This window comes from Mandrillus leucophaeus, unplaced genomic scaffold (genome assembly GCF_000951045.1).
Source record: "Mandrillus leucophaeus isolate KB7577 unplaced genomic scaffold, Mleu.le_1.0 Scaffold329, whole genome shotgun sequence".
Classification (NCBI taxonomy): domain Eukaryota; kingdom Metazoa; phylum Chordata; class Mammalia; order Primates; family Cercopithecidae; genus Mandrillus; species Mandrillus leucophaeus.
In genome coordinates, this window is record NW_012103465.1 from 1,351,544 (window position 1) to 1,369,216 (window position 17,673).

Below are 17,673 nucleotides of genomic sequence, written 5' to 3' on the forward strand. Positions count from 1 at the left end.
CGTGATCCGTCCGTCTTGGCCTCCCAAAGTGCTGGGATTACAGGCATGAGCCACTGCACCCAGCAATAGTGTAGTTTTAGAGATAACTTTAGACTACGATCTGGAAGTATCATGCTGGAGATTCCAAAAAGTATATTTTTTGTATTTCTTTTAAAGAAACCCCACATAAATGGGCTATTCCATATTCTAACAGGAGGCTATATATATATATAGTGATTTGAAAGTAAATTAAATGTGACATAAACCATTTTAAACTTGATTAGGGTGGTGGCTACATGATTGTATGTGTCTGTCAATACTCATAGAATTGTACACCAAAAAGTGAATTTTCCTGTAGGTATTCTATGGAAAAACACTGGCAGCATATCTTCTTAAGTGCGTTAAATTTTAATAAGCAAGTTGAATGTAAGAAAGGAACTTGAGTGCCAAATATCTGTGAAGTGACATAAAACAAACACACTATGCACATCCAAAAATCTGGATTTACAATGGAAATGTGACAGCTTCTGAAATTATATAGCACTCAATCATTAATTTTCTTTGAGGGTAAGATTTGTACCCTGCTGGGCTTATAATTTTCTCTTTTTGTGCTGTTCATGTGTAAATATTGCCAATTTCATTTGACACAAAAAAGGAAAACAACTTAATTTTGTTTCTAAGTTAATGAATGACAGATACTACCCTCCAGATGAGGTACTGTATTATTAGCTTCCAGGCAGTGATTTGAGGGGAAAAAAACCCAAGCCATTTCCAATGTATTTGTAACAAGGAAACAAATTTATTGATTTTAAAAGACAAGACACCATTTTGTTTTGAAAAACACAAGAAAGCTAGCCTGAGTTCAAGTCTGAAATATTCAGAAAAATCCTACTAATATCTTTAGTATGTTCCAGTCATTTGTTTAAACAACACACTAAAAGTTAATATATATTTTTATAATTATAAAAGTTCCCCAGTTATTGTACAGTACACAATACAAATCGCCCACAAACTATTATTTAGCTCCTGCCAATTTTGAGAGGACATGATATACTAAAAGATTTAGCATTTCTCACAAAAATCACATCAGGAAATACGTATTTACAAAATCAAATACATTATACAAAAAACCATCACATGTTATTCGGTAAAGATGTTTTTAAATAATTAAAAAGTTTATTCAACTGTAGTCCAAAAACTGGAAAAGAACATTACATTATCTCACACATACAATCTCTACAAAAGTTGCTTACCTCATTTACATAATATATTCAGTCGATTGTAAAATAAATGTTCAAATATCTCCTAGTGTTACTATGTTTCTGTGCTTGTGGGACTGAATAATGTAATCGGCCACTTACTAAGTGAAATTTAAATGATGGCACTTAAAAAAAATACAGTTATCTTAAAAAAACACAATGAAAGAAGTTTTACCTAGAAGGTACGAAAGCCCTGAGTGATAGTGAAGTTACTGATTGGTAAGCACTACAATTAACCTAATTAAAAGTTTACCACCTCAGGCACAAATTTCCAAGTTTTTTCAAGGCACTCACTTAAAGTTTCTGTAACCAATGCATTGGTCACCACCATAGGTCCAAATTGATGATGGAAATGAGTAGAGAAAAAAATTTGCTTTGGTACAAAAGATGCTTTTTAAACGAATAAAATTCAATAGCTTCTTTATTGGGTCATTTAAAATTGTTGTTTAGCAGGTTAAAACAAGGCCATCATTTCTTCAAAAACACTAATTTATTGAAGGAAAAATTTACTTGGTTATCAACAGTCAATGGGAGTTTTTATATTTTCTTTCCTCCCCAGAATCAAAATTCTTCTAAAAAAGATTTGTTGTCCTCATTATTGAGCTACATAAACAATTCTTACCAAAGATTTTCATTACTCAGGGCTTCCAATCCCAACATCATAATTTATTTAAAGAAACAAAGGAAAGAGGGGAGAAAAATAAAATAGAACAAAATAAAAGAAGAGACAAAACACATTTTTCTTTTTAAAAAAAGTATTATCAATTATTTCAAATGAAAGGAAAAAAAAAATCCTAGGCAGTCACTTTGTAAGTGGCTTTTACTATTTAAGTAAAATTGGTAAACTAAACTCAGGTCTACTGGCACATAAAATCACTAGCAGCAATGATCAAGGCATGCAAACTGAGAAGCATTTACAGTAAATCATCATGAAGAATTCAAAAGAAGAGAGTTAAATTAAAACCCTTTGAGTATTGCATGTTAACACATGAGTAATTTGCATGGTTTGACTTCCTAAACTGCCTAAAAAGCAACGTTTACGGCATACTTGCACTATGCTATGGATGTCCTTTCACCAGACATCAGAATAGGTTACACTCTTATTTGCGCCCGGCTAGGGCAGCGCAAGCACATCTGCAGACAACACTGCTTTCATGTTCGATCACGCAGGGAACAGAGGGAATCAAGTGCACGAAGCGATTCCCTTGAACAAAATCAGCAATGGTGTAAGCAGACTGACATTTAGAGATATCAGAAGCAGTAGTCATAGCATCTCCTGACAGATGAGCTTAAAATCAAGTGCTTTGCTCTCCATTCTATCTATATATAATTTTTTGACAAAGTATTAAAGTTTTGGAGCATAGATAAAATTATGCCCTGTGTGAAATTCCCAAACAATATTTTATGAGCGATCTAACTCCAAATAGCCTAACTGCCCCCAAAGAGTTCAGATTCTCTTAATCCACTCGAACTCGTTTCTTCCTAAGGCTTCACTTACACTTGTACTTTCTAAAGCTAAATAAATGAGATCTTTTGTTTCATTTTGGGAAAAAAAGAAAAAAAAAAAAGAAACTTAACCCTTTCCTTATACCTTTTAAAGGCAATCTAGGTACCTTCAATGTGCAGAAATCAGTTATGACATAGGTCTATCCAGGCCCATGTATTTGTCCTCCTTTTCTAGAAACTATGGTGTGATGCTAGAAAAGTTGATTTTTTTTTTTTCTGTAAACAGTACACTTACTTAGATGGCAGTGAATATTTGGGAATAAATATATCAAGCCCTCTTGAAGAAAAATTAAGAGTTGTATATAAAATGCAAGTGTTCGGCGTGGAAACACTTTCTCTTCCTACCCCCCCCTTTAAAAAAACAGCATAATTAGACATTTGGATATAGAGTATACTTTACCGGTCTAAGTCTAAATAAATGATCTGAAAGGCTTTTGTCCCCCGTTGTATATCTTACAATGCTCAAAGGGTTAATACAAGGCATTACATCAAAGGGGTTTTCTAATACTAGAACTAAGCACTGAATTAATGCTTCTATTCCAGTTTTTAAAAATCACCAAACTTGCAGAAATACTAGGATTCCATTAATTGATTTGTTCTAACCATATACATGGAGGTTGTTCTGATCTAGCAACAAGCCCAATTTTCAATAGCACTGCATGCCAATCCTCCTCCCCCATGATCTGGTGTGATTCATACAGATCACAAAAGTTCTGATCTCAATTTGTGGATGGTTGTTATTTTCTCACCAAGAATATGTGTGTCAGGGGGATCTAATAAAGGTCAATTTATTGTATATAACCACTGCCTCAAACTGTACACAAAAGTGACTTGCCAAGTTTTTACTTTCTACTTGTGTCCACACAGGGAGGACCAACATCACAGTGACACACATTTTTTTTTTTTCTTTTACACTAATGTTTCAAGCACAGCATTATTTTAGACATTTCAAATATATCATCTGAGGAATTTTTAAAAATTTGAAAATGCATTTAGCACTTTTAGACAGTGCATTCATATAAAAAGATTCATGATTACGGCACTAAAACCGTATTCATTCCTGAATGACTTTTACAGCATCTACAAGAACGTATTCATTTTTACTTGTTTACTACAAATCAAAGGCAGTCAATGCTGCACACTACTAATTTTAGGTATGCAGTGTTAAAACCATTTTCTAAATTTTACTTTGTTTTAAAGTACACCATCTAAAGAGAGGTGCATAAACCGTGCTATACAGTACGAGAAAAATCACACAAAGGAAAGCAGATTTCTGAAAAGGCAGTAAGACTTATACAGTCAGTCCAAACACAGTTTGGATGAAAATCCTGAATAAGTGACTAGCAACTTGATAGCCAAAGAAAAAATTGAAAATTGGGCCCTGTCTTCCAAGGAGCTGGTTCATCCATTCCACCCTATTGTTCATTGGTTTCATGAATGCAAATCTTCTGAGTATGATTTTCAAAGTATATGTCAAGATCAAACTATACCCATGATACTCAATCCTATCATATGAAAATATCTTTTCTGAAACTTAAAAACAGTCAACATACCTTCCTTACATGCTTCCTCACTGAAAGTGTAGCACTTGGTTTATGTAGGTATATTTCATGACTAGTGATTGGTTATAATTGCAAGAAATACAAAGAAGTCTTAAAATGTGTACTTGTGTCATTTGTGAATAAATCTGTTAAGAGTGTTAGTGTCTAATACTATTTAGAAAACCCAGTTTCAATGAATGAAAAAAGGGAAAAATGGAAATAGATGCAATAAATGTGATTGCTCAATTTGCTCAAATGTATAAATTATGTTTTTATTTTCTCAAATATTTCACAATTCAAATTTGAAATTGATGAAAATGTTGGTGTGTATGTGTGTGCATGTTTTACTGTGAACTACAAATAACCAGAAGTAGCATAAACCATAGGTCTTCTTTTTATGTTTTGATCCAAACTACTTACATTAGTCACAAAGAATATTCCTAAATATCCATAAAGGAGATCAGAATATTTTTATTGAGTCTAGTTCAAATGTAATCATGCTTATTAGTTCTTAATCTGTCCTAATTTAGAACAAACCATGAACAATTGGAAGAAATGTTGAATCCTGGAGCATCCCCGATCCCTAAGCCTCATCAATCTAAATTTGCCCATTATTATCAGATTCCTGCAATGATACAAATATATCCAACATTAAATTAAAGGAAACAATGATAATAAATACATTTAAAGTCATCCAATAAACAAAATGCAACCAATAAATACATTTGGTCCAATACAGATATGGTATCATTCAAAGGATGGTGGGTAGAGACAGGAAACTGAAAAAATTCAGAAAGAAGAGCCAAAATGAAGAGTTTTTTTTCAATTTTTGATTTTAATTTTACCTGTAAACACTTCCTATGCACAATGAAGTAGATACATGATCTTTTGCAGCTTACCATGTTTTGTTTGCCTTTTGTGTGTGTGTTTTGGTACAAATCCATTGTCTTTTTGGGAGGAAAAAGGGGGACAGTAATTTAAATGATATTTAGATGAAAGTGATGCTACCATGCTAGTGAAGACTTTCAAATATATGAGTTGTAAAATAAAAAATTTGGATCAGTTTTTAAAATTATATCTAAAATATTTAAATTTTACTTAAGAAATGTCGTTGATGTTATTTGAGTAGTCTGAGGCAATCAAGCAACAGCAGCTTAAATACACTGTGTATTACCTGATAAGCCATTTGGTATTTCTAACTTTACAGACTGGCTCACCTCTTCTTTCCAACCCCCCACCCCCCTTACCCCAATACCACCGGAAAGATAAACATCTTGGTTTTAATATAGGCCTCATTTGATAATCTGTCAATCATTTTGTGCTTTCCTTTTTTTTGGCTTTATTATCTATTTATTTTTGCTGATTAGTTTTTTACAACTATTTAAATGAACAGATGTGCCTTTTTTGTGTTTTAATCATTAAATAATTTGAGTGCTTAAAAGAACCTTGGCTTTTCATGCAAATTAAAATGGGGCTGGGTATAACTCTCTAGGATCTCACCTTCTGACTTTGTAGCAGACTCCTGCCCCATGGGCACTCATGTGTGCATGTGGACACACCAGCACCTAGACACACAGACAAACATTTAGACTGAAAAGATGCACTTCGATAAGTACCTGCTTACTTTGTTAACTTTCTAAAATTGTAACTAAATAAGAATGGTCTAAAACATATATGATTTTATGTAACAAGTTGGTATTAAAACTAGCCTGCTATTCCACACCCTTAAGCAATCTGATTTGTAATCAAGTAATATTCAGCTCTAAGAATAAAAAATAGATCCACGGTCACTCAAAGAGGGAAACTGATTTTTGTCTTTTTGTTTTGCTTTGTTTTCCCTAAATTTCCTTTGAAGAACATGTCACCTGTCCTTACTTCGGGAATCCGAAAATGACAGGCACACTTTGTCAAATGGATTGAAGAGTTAGTCACATGAACAAAATAAACCTTACTAAACCTTAGCTTCAGTTCTGTTTTAAGGCACCATGTAATAGCCGAGGTACGATGATCCCTGATGTACATTCTTCAATGGCAATGGTCCATCCAGCCACCTATCCAAATCCTACAGAATTGGGGATAAGTAACAGTGAGGTGTGCCAGTTACACTGCCTTCAGGTTCTGTTTACAATTTAAATCCACATACTTTAGAAACCAGGAAATAGTTTTGAAGGAAATAACATTATGTAGGTTGCTACATTCCGTGCATTCTATAAATTCTCGTTTATAATAGCAGCATATTGAACTACTATTAGGAAAAAGACCTGGAATAAAAGAAAGTCATCCAAATGGAATGGTTTCCTGTATGTCCAGCTCAGCATAAGTAGCATGTACACTTAAAAAAAAAAGTCAAGTCATTTTTTCCTGCTTCAGTATCTAACTATAACAGCCCCCACTTAACAGCAGAATGCATCTGTGCAGTGGTCCCAAATACAGAATCAGTAGTCTTTAAACAGAGGAACTGGTATGCAAATAATAGTTAAAATTCAATGTTTAACGGAAGCTTGCATTGTTAACATGGTTTAATAATTATGTACACAAACTATGTACCTATTAGCATAATCTCTTGCAATTCTGTCATTTACTCTGAACTGATAAATGCACAGCTCAATTTTTCCTCAGAGAAAAATAGATGACCTTCCAAACCCTCTAGCACTATAATAAAAATGCTCTGTATTCTCTCTCCGTACTCAAAATGTTATCAAAATAGTGTCTTATGGTTCTGTCCAATGAAAAGCACCTTTCAAAAGCAAATTTGATGCATCTGCTGCCAAATGGGCATGCCTCCAGTGTCAATCAAAACAATCATTTCTTTTGATATTTCACAGAAGTGCATCTAATTTAAAAACTTACACATGAAATCATACACCAAGACTAACAATCAACAAGAAAATATTTTAAGCTACAAAAAAATGTAAATTACTTTTTAATTATAAGAAAACAAAACATTGACATTAAGTGTTGTAAAAATCCTTCTTGACACCTGAAACTAAGGGAAAAAATTCATTATTAAGAGGCAAATAATTTGTTTACGTTAAAAAAAAAATCTGGCAAAATACATACACCCATTCCATTTCACAACTCCAAAAAGTTAATGTTCAGCACAGATAGAATTTGACAACAGTCGACCTTCAGGCTTATTAAATTTTCAACTTAAGCCCAATATCAACAGGGTTAATGTAAGCTGGAGAAATACGCTTTAATATTCTTTAGACTGCAGTGTAGGTATTTCCTGTAGCGCTGCACTGTCTGATAGTCTGAGTACTTGTGACAATGTGCTCGCTGTGAATTGGATTCAGGAGGCTTGGTTGCACGCCAGTCTCGAGAACAGGCTGCATGCAGCCCACTGGAAATGCCTGGCTCAGCTCTGTTTTCTCTCTTTTGGCTTGAGGCTCTGAAGAGTCATCCAGTTCTTCATCCATTTCACTTTCCACTTCACTGCCTTCATCTGCACAAATAAAACCAAGACTATTATCAGAAAACAAATTAGAAAATAGCAATCAACACGTGCTTTAGAAACACTTTAATATAGTACATTAAGAAAGCAACATCTTAGCTCTTCTCAGGAAACAAAGCTTATAGGTTTTCTTTTCATCGGAATGTATTCATATCAATGCTGTATTGATGCATCTATAATTCTTTCAAACATAGCGAGATTAATTTACTTTTGGCAATTTGTGATTGATACTTCATTAACTTTTTTAAAAAAGCCTTTCGAATTTCCATAAGTGTCTATATTAAATAATGGCATAATTTGTGTCATAATAAAGTAGTCACTTTGGTATGTTATGCTGACTTTTGAGGAATGTACTGAGCTGAAAACGCAAATACAAAAAAAGTTTTGTTTCCTCCAAAAATCTACACTAAATACACATTTTATCTGTGCTAGCATTAATGTGAGTCAGAACTATGTTGATTCTTAATATTACTATTCCATGTATAAACAGAGGCTGCTGTAAGACTTTTTGGCATTCATCAATGTTATAGATGGTCACAGTATTAAATAAACCCTTAATTTTTATTATAAAAATTATTAAGGCTGAGGCAGTAGTATCAGATTAAAAATGTGCAATGGATTTCCATTCTTGGCAGCTGATACTGTTAATAGCTGGTATTCATTTCTGGAAATCAAATGCATTATATAATCACGGTTACCCCCAAATTGTAATACATTTTATATTAACTAAGGCATCATTATAATAGAATGCCATTTAATTTTTTTCCAGTATGCACTGTTAAAATTCAAAAGTACATTAGAGACAGAAAATGCACATATACAGCTTTACTATTGGGTGACAGTCTCCTCCGAATACCTCTTCATGAGGGATAATTACAGTGGCTTGTATAAACAAAGTCAGGTCTCCATTCTCTACAGTTCTATGGCATATCACATACAATGAATGTGCAACAAGTATCTCTTTAGTCAGATTAAGTTGGATTCTTTGCTAGCAGTAAAATTGTAGCTTTACCACTTGGCAGACACCCACAGCAAAAATCTCTGCTAATGCAGCTGTCTCTATAAACAAGGCCCCTTGACTTTTCTTATTTCATTATGATTGGGGTAAAGCTGGTTCTAGAAAAAAGCAATGAGAGGTAAAAGTGCTTCCATATATGGTTGTACAGTGTACAGCCACCAGGAGCAAGGTCTGAGAAATGGTAATTTGTGATTAAATAGGTGGAGATTAATATGCATTACCTAGAAATGTGTGTCATGCATTAGTGACCAATAAAACAAAGAAGTGCTCTTAGATGAGGCAAAAGATATCTTGGCCCACCTACTTTATCAAGTTACCTTTTTGCCTCTGGAAAATGAACTTAATGATAATATTTGAGTGTGTCAGAACAAGTATATTCAAAGTGTTGAAGGGCTACAGGGAGAGGGATACCTTTTGTAGACATTTGCTTCATCAAGAGGGTATACTTGAAACATGTTTGCATGAAATGTTTCGGTTTTTCATGTTTTTATACATAGAACAAAAATGTCTGTAAGGATCTTAACACAAACTCTTCATGGTGGTAGTCTCTTAGGGTTGTGATAATAAAGCTTCACTTTCTATAGTTTCTAATTCTCTGTATTATTTGAAATTTTTATATGGAGCAAATATCCCTTTTATTATCAGAACAAGAATTCTCATTTTGTGGGAGAAGCCCTCAAAAACTCCTAGGATTTCACATTAAATCTTTAGGCCCTGAGTATGCCCATCGGGCTCTATCTCAAGAGCCATCAAGAGGTCTGGGGGTAAATGGGACCAGCGTGGCCACCTCCAGCAGGTGAGGACAAGTCATACTGCTTCTCTGCTCCCTGTCCACAGACTTCCCCGTGCCTAAGAAATTAGTGTCAAAATAATAAAAAAGGGAGCACTGAAAAGACAAAAACTCATTTTCAGGCAGGGAGGGCAGTGGAGACAAAGTGAGGAAAGTCCTTCTATCTATTTTGTTGTGGATGGAAAGGGTAGTGAGATAACAGACTGGACAAACTTAAGTGTTCCAGGTAGGTTTTGCTTACGTCTATCTCTGGGTGACAGGTTTCCTTTGGAAAATCTACAAAGCAACTTATAAAAGCAAGCCCGTTCTCCAGGTCCTAAGGACAAAGGGATGTAATTCTGTAGACATTTTATGCTTCTATAAAAACTTGAAGACATTTCCTAGGAATCTACGTCAGGTTATGGAAATTTGGTGCATAAAAACTAAAATTAGGTGCTACAGGAGTTTACAGAAGATTGTCGTTCAGCACTGTGTGAAGAAGCCTGGCTGGAATGCAGTCTCTGACTGAGTAGTAAATCTCTACTGCCCTTCTGGACACCCTGGGATGAAACCCCTAAATTTGGGTTATGAGGCTTCGGTGTACATCATCAGTGTTGCTTTATAATGGACATGGGTATCAGTTACTACATTTCTTGCTCTAAAATTACTAATTAATATCATCATTGACTTATTTTTCTGAGGGTTATTTGGTTAATCCTATAGAGTATATATTTGTAGTAACAAATTTTTTGGCTATAATTTTCTAATTTCCCTGCATTGCTACTGTACTGAGTACCTTAATATAGCACGCTATGGAGAACAGCGCTGAACCTCTTTACGGACTCCCCACGTACTTCCTTTCACCTCATTTTCCCCAGTGACTCTGGCCTGGAAGGGCTAAGTGCATAGTTCTCCCCAGTTTCTGTGCATTTTGTACCTGTCTCCAATAGTCAATAACCATAAAAATTCTTTAAAACCTCAAGATACCTCCCTCCCTCCACCACCTTTTAAAAGAAAGAGCTCTGTTTCCTGCAGTGTTTAACAGAAAATTTACTTGTTTTTAAAAATTGCACTGGTATTTTTATCAGTATTGTTTTGCTTGTGCTCTGCTTATAAAGGTGGGTAAGATTTGTGTGCTCTATCCCCATTCTATCTCCCCCTAAGTCCACCTTGCTTTTTTTATTGTGTGATTTTGTTGATCCTGAGGTTCTTCAGAAATATATATCATGTTATCATATTATACTGTATATTAGAGTGGCAATGCTATTAAAATTTCAGAAGTATATATGTTACCTTCTTCATCTATACCATTACTAATCTTGCATTTACAGTAAACCTCACTGCTATCTCTGAGTTCTTTTTCTACACAAAAGTATGAATTGGTGAGGTAGGTGAGCCGAGGAATCTTTTTTCTTGCCTGGTGGGCCTTGAATAAAAATGTCTCATCCAATTTTATCACTTATCTCCAGGACTCTAGCCATGGTCAGAAATAATTTCTTGTTACTTGTAATGAACTTCAGGCAAAAAGTGTAAAGAACTTTATAACTACATTTAAATTCAATTATCTGCAATTAAAATACCTCATATGTAGAAGGCATAGCGATGGGGAAAAATGGAGAAATAATGAAGACAGGAGTTTCACATTTATCTAGGATTTGTATGCCACTTCTGCAAAATCAGAGTATTGTAAACATACACTGTATTTTCCTCTATGAGAATTTGTTAGTGAAAAAAAGTTCTTAAAATGTACATTATTTTCAATTCTTACCTTTATCCAGATTTCCAGGAGACACGGCATTTAAATCACCAAACTGCAAAACAATAGTCATTTGTGCAATAGTTAATATGGGGCAGAATAATATCAGTCTGTGGTAAAAACACCAATCTATGACTCTTTAAAACTGCAAACTAGTGGCCATTTTGATCTCTAATTACATGGGTCACATAATTTTCCAATCAAACTTGTCAAATTTGAACAGTTCAAATTATGTCACAATTTAGCTGTCTTAGCCGCTTTGCAGAAGGATAACAATTTTCTCTGCTTTCCATGCTCCATTTTACCTTTTATTATTTCAACTCAGCAATGAAGAAACAGGGGCCTGGATGACTTGGATGAAGACTGATGTGGCAAAATGAATTTGGAAAAGCCCCAATCAAGCAAGACACATCAGCTCCACCCCCCATGCTTGGCTGATGAGTCCACCTGGAAGTCTCTACATTAGAGAAACAATATCCAGCAGTTTGGCTGAACTCTATTTTTAAAGTTTTTATTAATAAACATAAAAATATAATAGAAACTCCAAAATTGAGGGTTATTTGTTTTTATAAAATCTTTAATTTGAGACTTCTCTCTTAGATAATAGGGTCTCACTTTGAAAAGAAAGGCATTTGATCATTACTAATGTCAACAAAAAAGAGCTTGAAACAATATAGAACAATTAATAGCCTTCGGCTTAGCTATTATTTTCTAACTTAGTTCAACAGTTTGATAATTTTACAATGAGAAAACATATTTTGAGAATCTCAGAGTGAATAAAGATGGATACACTGAAATAAAAATTGAATAGAGTAACAAAGCTAATCAAAAAAAGGTTAAGAGAAACTGCAAAGCATCTACTTTTAAAACAGTAAACATTACTTTTTTAAGGTAATAAGTCATTATTAGAAATCCAGATTTCTCAACAGGCTTAGAAAGGATGAGGCAGAAATTCTACTTACATTCGGAAGTTTGATTATAAAGAGTTCCATGATAGGAGTATTTTTTTCATCTACAAGGTTTGTCTATAAAGTAATAAAACTGATCTTATTTTGCAAACATACACATATTTTTTTCCCTACCTAGACAAGTACTGTTCTTCACAGTAGCTACCTTGGGAGCTTATACATTTATTCCAAGGTCCAAAGTTCTGGAATTCCTCTTTGACAATTTTAAGAGTTAGTTTATGCATCATTAGGAAAGCCCATCTTGTTATTTTACATCCAACTATGCCTCCAAGCAACACTCCAGATTTTATTTACTATACTTGTTCCTGGGATGATTTGACTACTCAACAAAATTCAATTCACCTCTGCCACAATTCAGGTTATTTAAAATAATGTCATTTTACCTTTACTTCTTAGCATTTCAGAGGCATTCCACAACATTTTTAAGCCATAGCAGCATTACTGGAACAAATGTGTAGCCTTCCTAGGTGACTGCTTTGAAGGAGACAGGGGCCTCCTAGACATGTAATTATTAGTATATTTATTTGAAAGTCTGCCCCACTGCTTTAGAGTTATTTTTTAGAGTTATTAAAAGTAATGGCAGAAACCGCTATTACTTTTATACCAACCTAATACATTCCACGGGGCAACAAATATAAATCATAAATACTGAAATTTTGAAGTTGTTCCTGATCACATAGGTCAGGTCTTTGTATAAGTCTAAATAAAAATCCAGTGTAAATTATGTGGGTTTTCTTGAATTACAGAATATAATCTAAACAACAAAAACCCAAAGGGATTCTTCATCAATTTTTGGTATTATTTAAGTATTTTAGAACTATAAACAGAGAATGTTCAAAACTGAAGGATCATTTACAAGTTATTACTAACTGACATAACACAAAAAGATATAGATTTAAGGGAATACTTAACACTTAAGTTCTTGAAACGAGTTGGCAGTGATGATTCTAAACACAACTTTATACTGATAAAAAGTGAGTATTCTATTTGCTGTTGAAAAGTCTCTGAAAGTTGTTTGTAGCTAAGTTATTGTTGCTATTGCTGATCAATAATATCACACAGAGTGCCTAAAACCAAACTCTGGATATATTTGAAAATCCTCTTCAAAAGAAACATTGCATTTAGTTGCTACTTAACTCTGAAAACATGACAACTTCCTTAATACAAAGATTTTCCCCTTAGACGTTTCTACTTAATATGAATAAGACATTTGATAATTCAAGAGGCTGAAAACAGAAACCAAAACAGCTGAAATTTCAGTGATGGTTATTATCATTAACAAAAATCCATTTACATACTAAATTCCAAGGCTTGTCATTATGCACTATGTTGGACAATGTACAAAGAATCTCAGAGACACTGTCAATGCCTCTAGGTGTTTCTGGGATCAACGACAAAGTTTTACATGTATGACAAACAGAGAAAGTAGACTACGATTTTTTTAAATCCTCTGAAGAAGAGATCAGATTTTACTATCCTACAGAGCTGAAGGTGAAGGCTTTTATATGCATTTTACATGTGAGGGGAAAATAGATGTAAAATTATAGAGGAAAAAACACTTTAACCCTGTAGATAGACTGCATGAGATCAGCAAAATCAGTTCACTTATTCATTAAAAGCCGATAAATACTTATTGAGGATTTACTATGTGCCAGGCACTATGCCAGCCAATTCTAGTCAGATCAATTTCGAAATACTCCTGTCTTCAGGGGGTAAGTAGTAGAAATTCCCTATATTCTGAAGGGTAGGTAGGTTAGCAGAAAAATGAGCAGCTTAGGAAACCTTAGGGAAGGTTTTAGAAGTATAGGGTTCAAGTCTTAGAAATGGAAACAAATTTCATGGGTTTATGGCATGCAGCAGGTCAAGCAGCAGGAAGGAAGGGTATGAACAGTGGCAGGGAAGATTGAGAGCAGGCAGAAGGAAAACAGTACCATAGATAGGGGCCAGATGACAAGATGAGGCCAGTACAAATCAAAAACAGAAGAGAGGCCAGGCATGGTGGCTCACACCTGTAATCCCAGCACTTTGGGAGGCTGAGGCAGGTGGATCACCTAAGGTTGAGAGTTCGAGATCAGCCTGACCAACATGGTGAAACCCTATCTCCACTAAAAATACAAAAATTAGCTGGGCATGGTGGTGGAGGCAGAAGAATCGCCTGAACCTGGGAGGCAAAGGTTGCAGTGAGCTGCGATCATGCCACTGCACTCCAGCCTGGCAACAGGAGCGAAAGTCTGTCTCAAAAACAAGCAAGCAAGCAAGCAAGCAAGCAAACAAACAAACAAAAAACAGAAGAGGAGAAAGTAGTAAAAGATTTAGATTTAAAAAAAAAAAGGAGCTCACAAGAAAGTATAGTGATTATTACGAAGTTACAGCATCACAAATTGGGAAAACTTACTGTTTCGTAATTTTTCCTCTTGCACAAAGGATTAGAGGGGACTACTCTTCACTGACGTGACATCTTACCACTTACAAGGTGTGTTTGCAGTTCAGTAAACGGTAGGTTTTCTCTCAAACAGACAGCGAGTGTCACACTGTCAATATCGCTTCCCTGAAGAGGCTTTTCCTGGCAGCCCTATTTTGAGTATCGCTGTCCCTGTCACTCTCAGTTACCGCATCATGCTCACTTCCCGCAAAGCACCCACCACAACCTGCAAAACTTATTTTGTTTGTTTCCTCACCTAATATATGTCTTCCCAACCAAAATGTCACTGCCATAGGTAAGAAAGTTCCTTTGTTCTCTTCATAAATGTATCCCAGAACCTGGTATAGTGCCTGATACACATTAAAGGCCGAATAAATACTTACCAGATGAATAAATTTACTTCCTCATTTCAGCCTCACCAAAACAACTTAGGGATCTGGCAAGTTAAGTGCTTAGATTTCATGTTACAGCTATTGAAAACAATGAGTTTATTTGTCTAACGTCAAGTAGTAAATATGGTGCTGTTAGATTTGAGACCAGATATTCTCCTTGGTTTAGAATCAGAGAGAGAGAGAAAAAAAAGAGAGAAATGGGATGGGATGTGGGGTGAGAGAGAGAGGGGAGGGAGGGGAAGGGGAAAGAGAGAGAGAGACACCCACACATGGAGGAAGAAATATAAATTAAGGGATTTTAAAAGTGCTCTGGAGTTAGAAAGCATACGGCCTTCAATGTATGAATTCACATTCCATCAGTCAGAGAGATAAATAGGAAACGTTCGAAGAGAAACTAGAACAGACGGTACAGAAAGCATGTCTATTGTTGAGAGAGGAAACACTTCCTATCCTATAGACTATTTCCTCCAGGTCCTGACTAGGGTCAAAATAATGAACACTTCACTGGACAACAGCGGGCTGGGAAATGCATGCTTGAGGTAGACAGTGAGAGTCTGTTAGCACATACATTCATGTAAGACCAGCAATGTCCATGAAGTGTAAGTGGACAACAGTTTAGCACAGTCAGGGCAACAATGGGCAGGATCCCTGAGAGACCCTGGGTTGTAGCCAGGCAGCTGGGTTGTTTATTACAGGATTTTGAGGCCTAGTACTTGTCCCTGAGCATGGTCACCATGAGAGGAACCTGGCTCAGCATGGGAGAATGCAGCCCACAGGTGCATTGAAGAGACTGTTGCACATTCAGTTCAGCAACAGCTGACTTTTCATAGTGAGGCAGGCAAGCCTTGTTCTGTAATGTTTGGGCACTGAAACAATGCAGAGGAAGTCAGGGTGCCTAGAGAGCAAACAGGTGGGGATCCATGCGGGGGGCAAGAAACATACTGGAACAGAAGTAGGGCAGAAGGAAAGAGCTCAGGGGATTGGGATGAAGACCTCACCCTTAGGGACACCTTCACTGCTGGAAGAGCTTACCCCACCCTGAGAAAGAATTAGTGAGCAATCATAATCACATTTATGTTATACGTATCATTAATTCTTTGTAAGCACAGCCATTGCTTGCTAATTGTTTAAGCAAATCTGTAACAAGTTCCCCAATAGTGTTAATTTGGATCTTTCCAAAGAACCAAGTTAAAGTACTTCACATAGTGCCTGGCACATAGGAAGCACTTAACAAATGACCACCATTATCAATATTGTTATTATTTATAAGTATCATCATTATCTCCCAAGAACTGCAGACCAGACATGCAGAATCAGTCTGACTCTACTATCCCAGTACTCTGAAAGGATACCAAAAGCTGTATAGAAAAATTGCATCTTACAGAAAATCTCCCTGTTAGTATATCCAGATTACAGATTTATGGGTAAGCACATTTTCATCCTTCCTCCCTCTCTGTCTCTTTCTCTATTTATAAGTCCAAGTCTAATGTCACTATGTTAACTATCACCCACAAAACAAAATAAAACAAAACTGATAGCAGCAAAGCACAAAAGTGTATTGTCAAGAAGAGGGGATGGTAAAGTTTTTCAGTAAGGGACCAGATGGTAAATATTTTAGGCTTTATAGTCCATTAAGACTCTGTCACAGTTACTCAACTCTACCATTGTAGTGCAAAAATAGCCATAGATAACTGGTACATGAATGTGTGTGATGTAGCTCTAATAAAACTTTACAAAAACAGGGCTGGGCACAGTGGCTTATGCTCGTAATCCCAGCACTTTGGGAGGCACAGGTGTGCGGATTGCTTAAGCCCAGGAGTTTGAGACCCCTGGGCAACATGGCAAAACCCCATCTCTACAAAAAATACAAAAAAGTTAGCTGGGCGTGGTGGCACGTACCTCTAGTCCCAGCTAGTTGGGAGGCTAAGGTAGGAGGATCACCCTCCAAGGTGGTCGAGGCTGCAGTGAGCTGTGATCGTGCCACTGCACTCCAGCCTGGGTGACAGAGTGAGACTCAGTCTCCAAAAACAAACAAACAGACCCAAAAGCACCCTACCCCAAGACCAACCACTTCATTTACAAAAACAGATGATGAGCTGGATTTGGCCTGTGGACCACTGTTTACTGACACCTGACTAGAGGAAGAGCTTGTAAGACCCTAGAAGACCTGCTCCAGCTCATTAACAGTGAAGGGAACAGAAGATTTTTATCTTTGAGAAAGATATATAAGGACGTGGGTCACAGGAAGGATATGGAACCAGAGGCTTCACAAGAGAGCACAGCTCACGCATATGGGCATCACTGATGAAGGTCACAAGGGAAAAAACAAGTGTCAGCTTTTAAAGACAGAAATGAGTTAGAAAAATAATCTTCCTCTACTTTCGCTGGGCACTTGCATATATAGGCAAAGAGAGACAGACCAAAGCTGGTGTTCAATTGTATGCATTCGTGGAAGAAGAAGGAAGTCTAGAGTGACAGAAAAGATTGCATGAAAGTTTGCAAGACAAAATATTGGGGAAAAGTTACATGTATTATTAATTCAGGTGGGGCAAGCTTCCCTAATGGGACATTTGCTCCAATTTGGATGGCAGGTGAAGATGTAAAGAGAG

General features: G+C 35.9%; 1 protein-coding gene across 3 annotated transcripts in view; it reads right to left on the minus strand.

Moving 5' to 3' along the window:
• Positions 1-756: 756 nt before the first annotated feature.
• The window catches only part of RFX3 (regulatory factor X, 3 (influences HLA class II expression)), a 309,220-nt gene continuing 292,303 nt past the window's right edge, over positions 757-17,673 (minus strand). For 2 of the 3 annotated variants that reach the window (XM_011988353.1, XM_011988354.1), the window contains 2 exons: positions 11,295-11,337; positions 757-7,730 (listed from right to left, as the gene is read on the minus strand). In XM_011988353.1, the coding sequence (XP_011843743.1) occupies positions 7,492-7,730; positions 11,295-11,337 (282 nt within the window). In that variant the 3' untranslated portion in view covers positions 757-7,491. The remainder of the gene's footprint in view (positions 7,731-11,294; positions 11,338-17,673) is intronic. The other variant, XM_011988356.1, reaches the window with a different exon arrangement.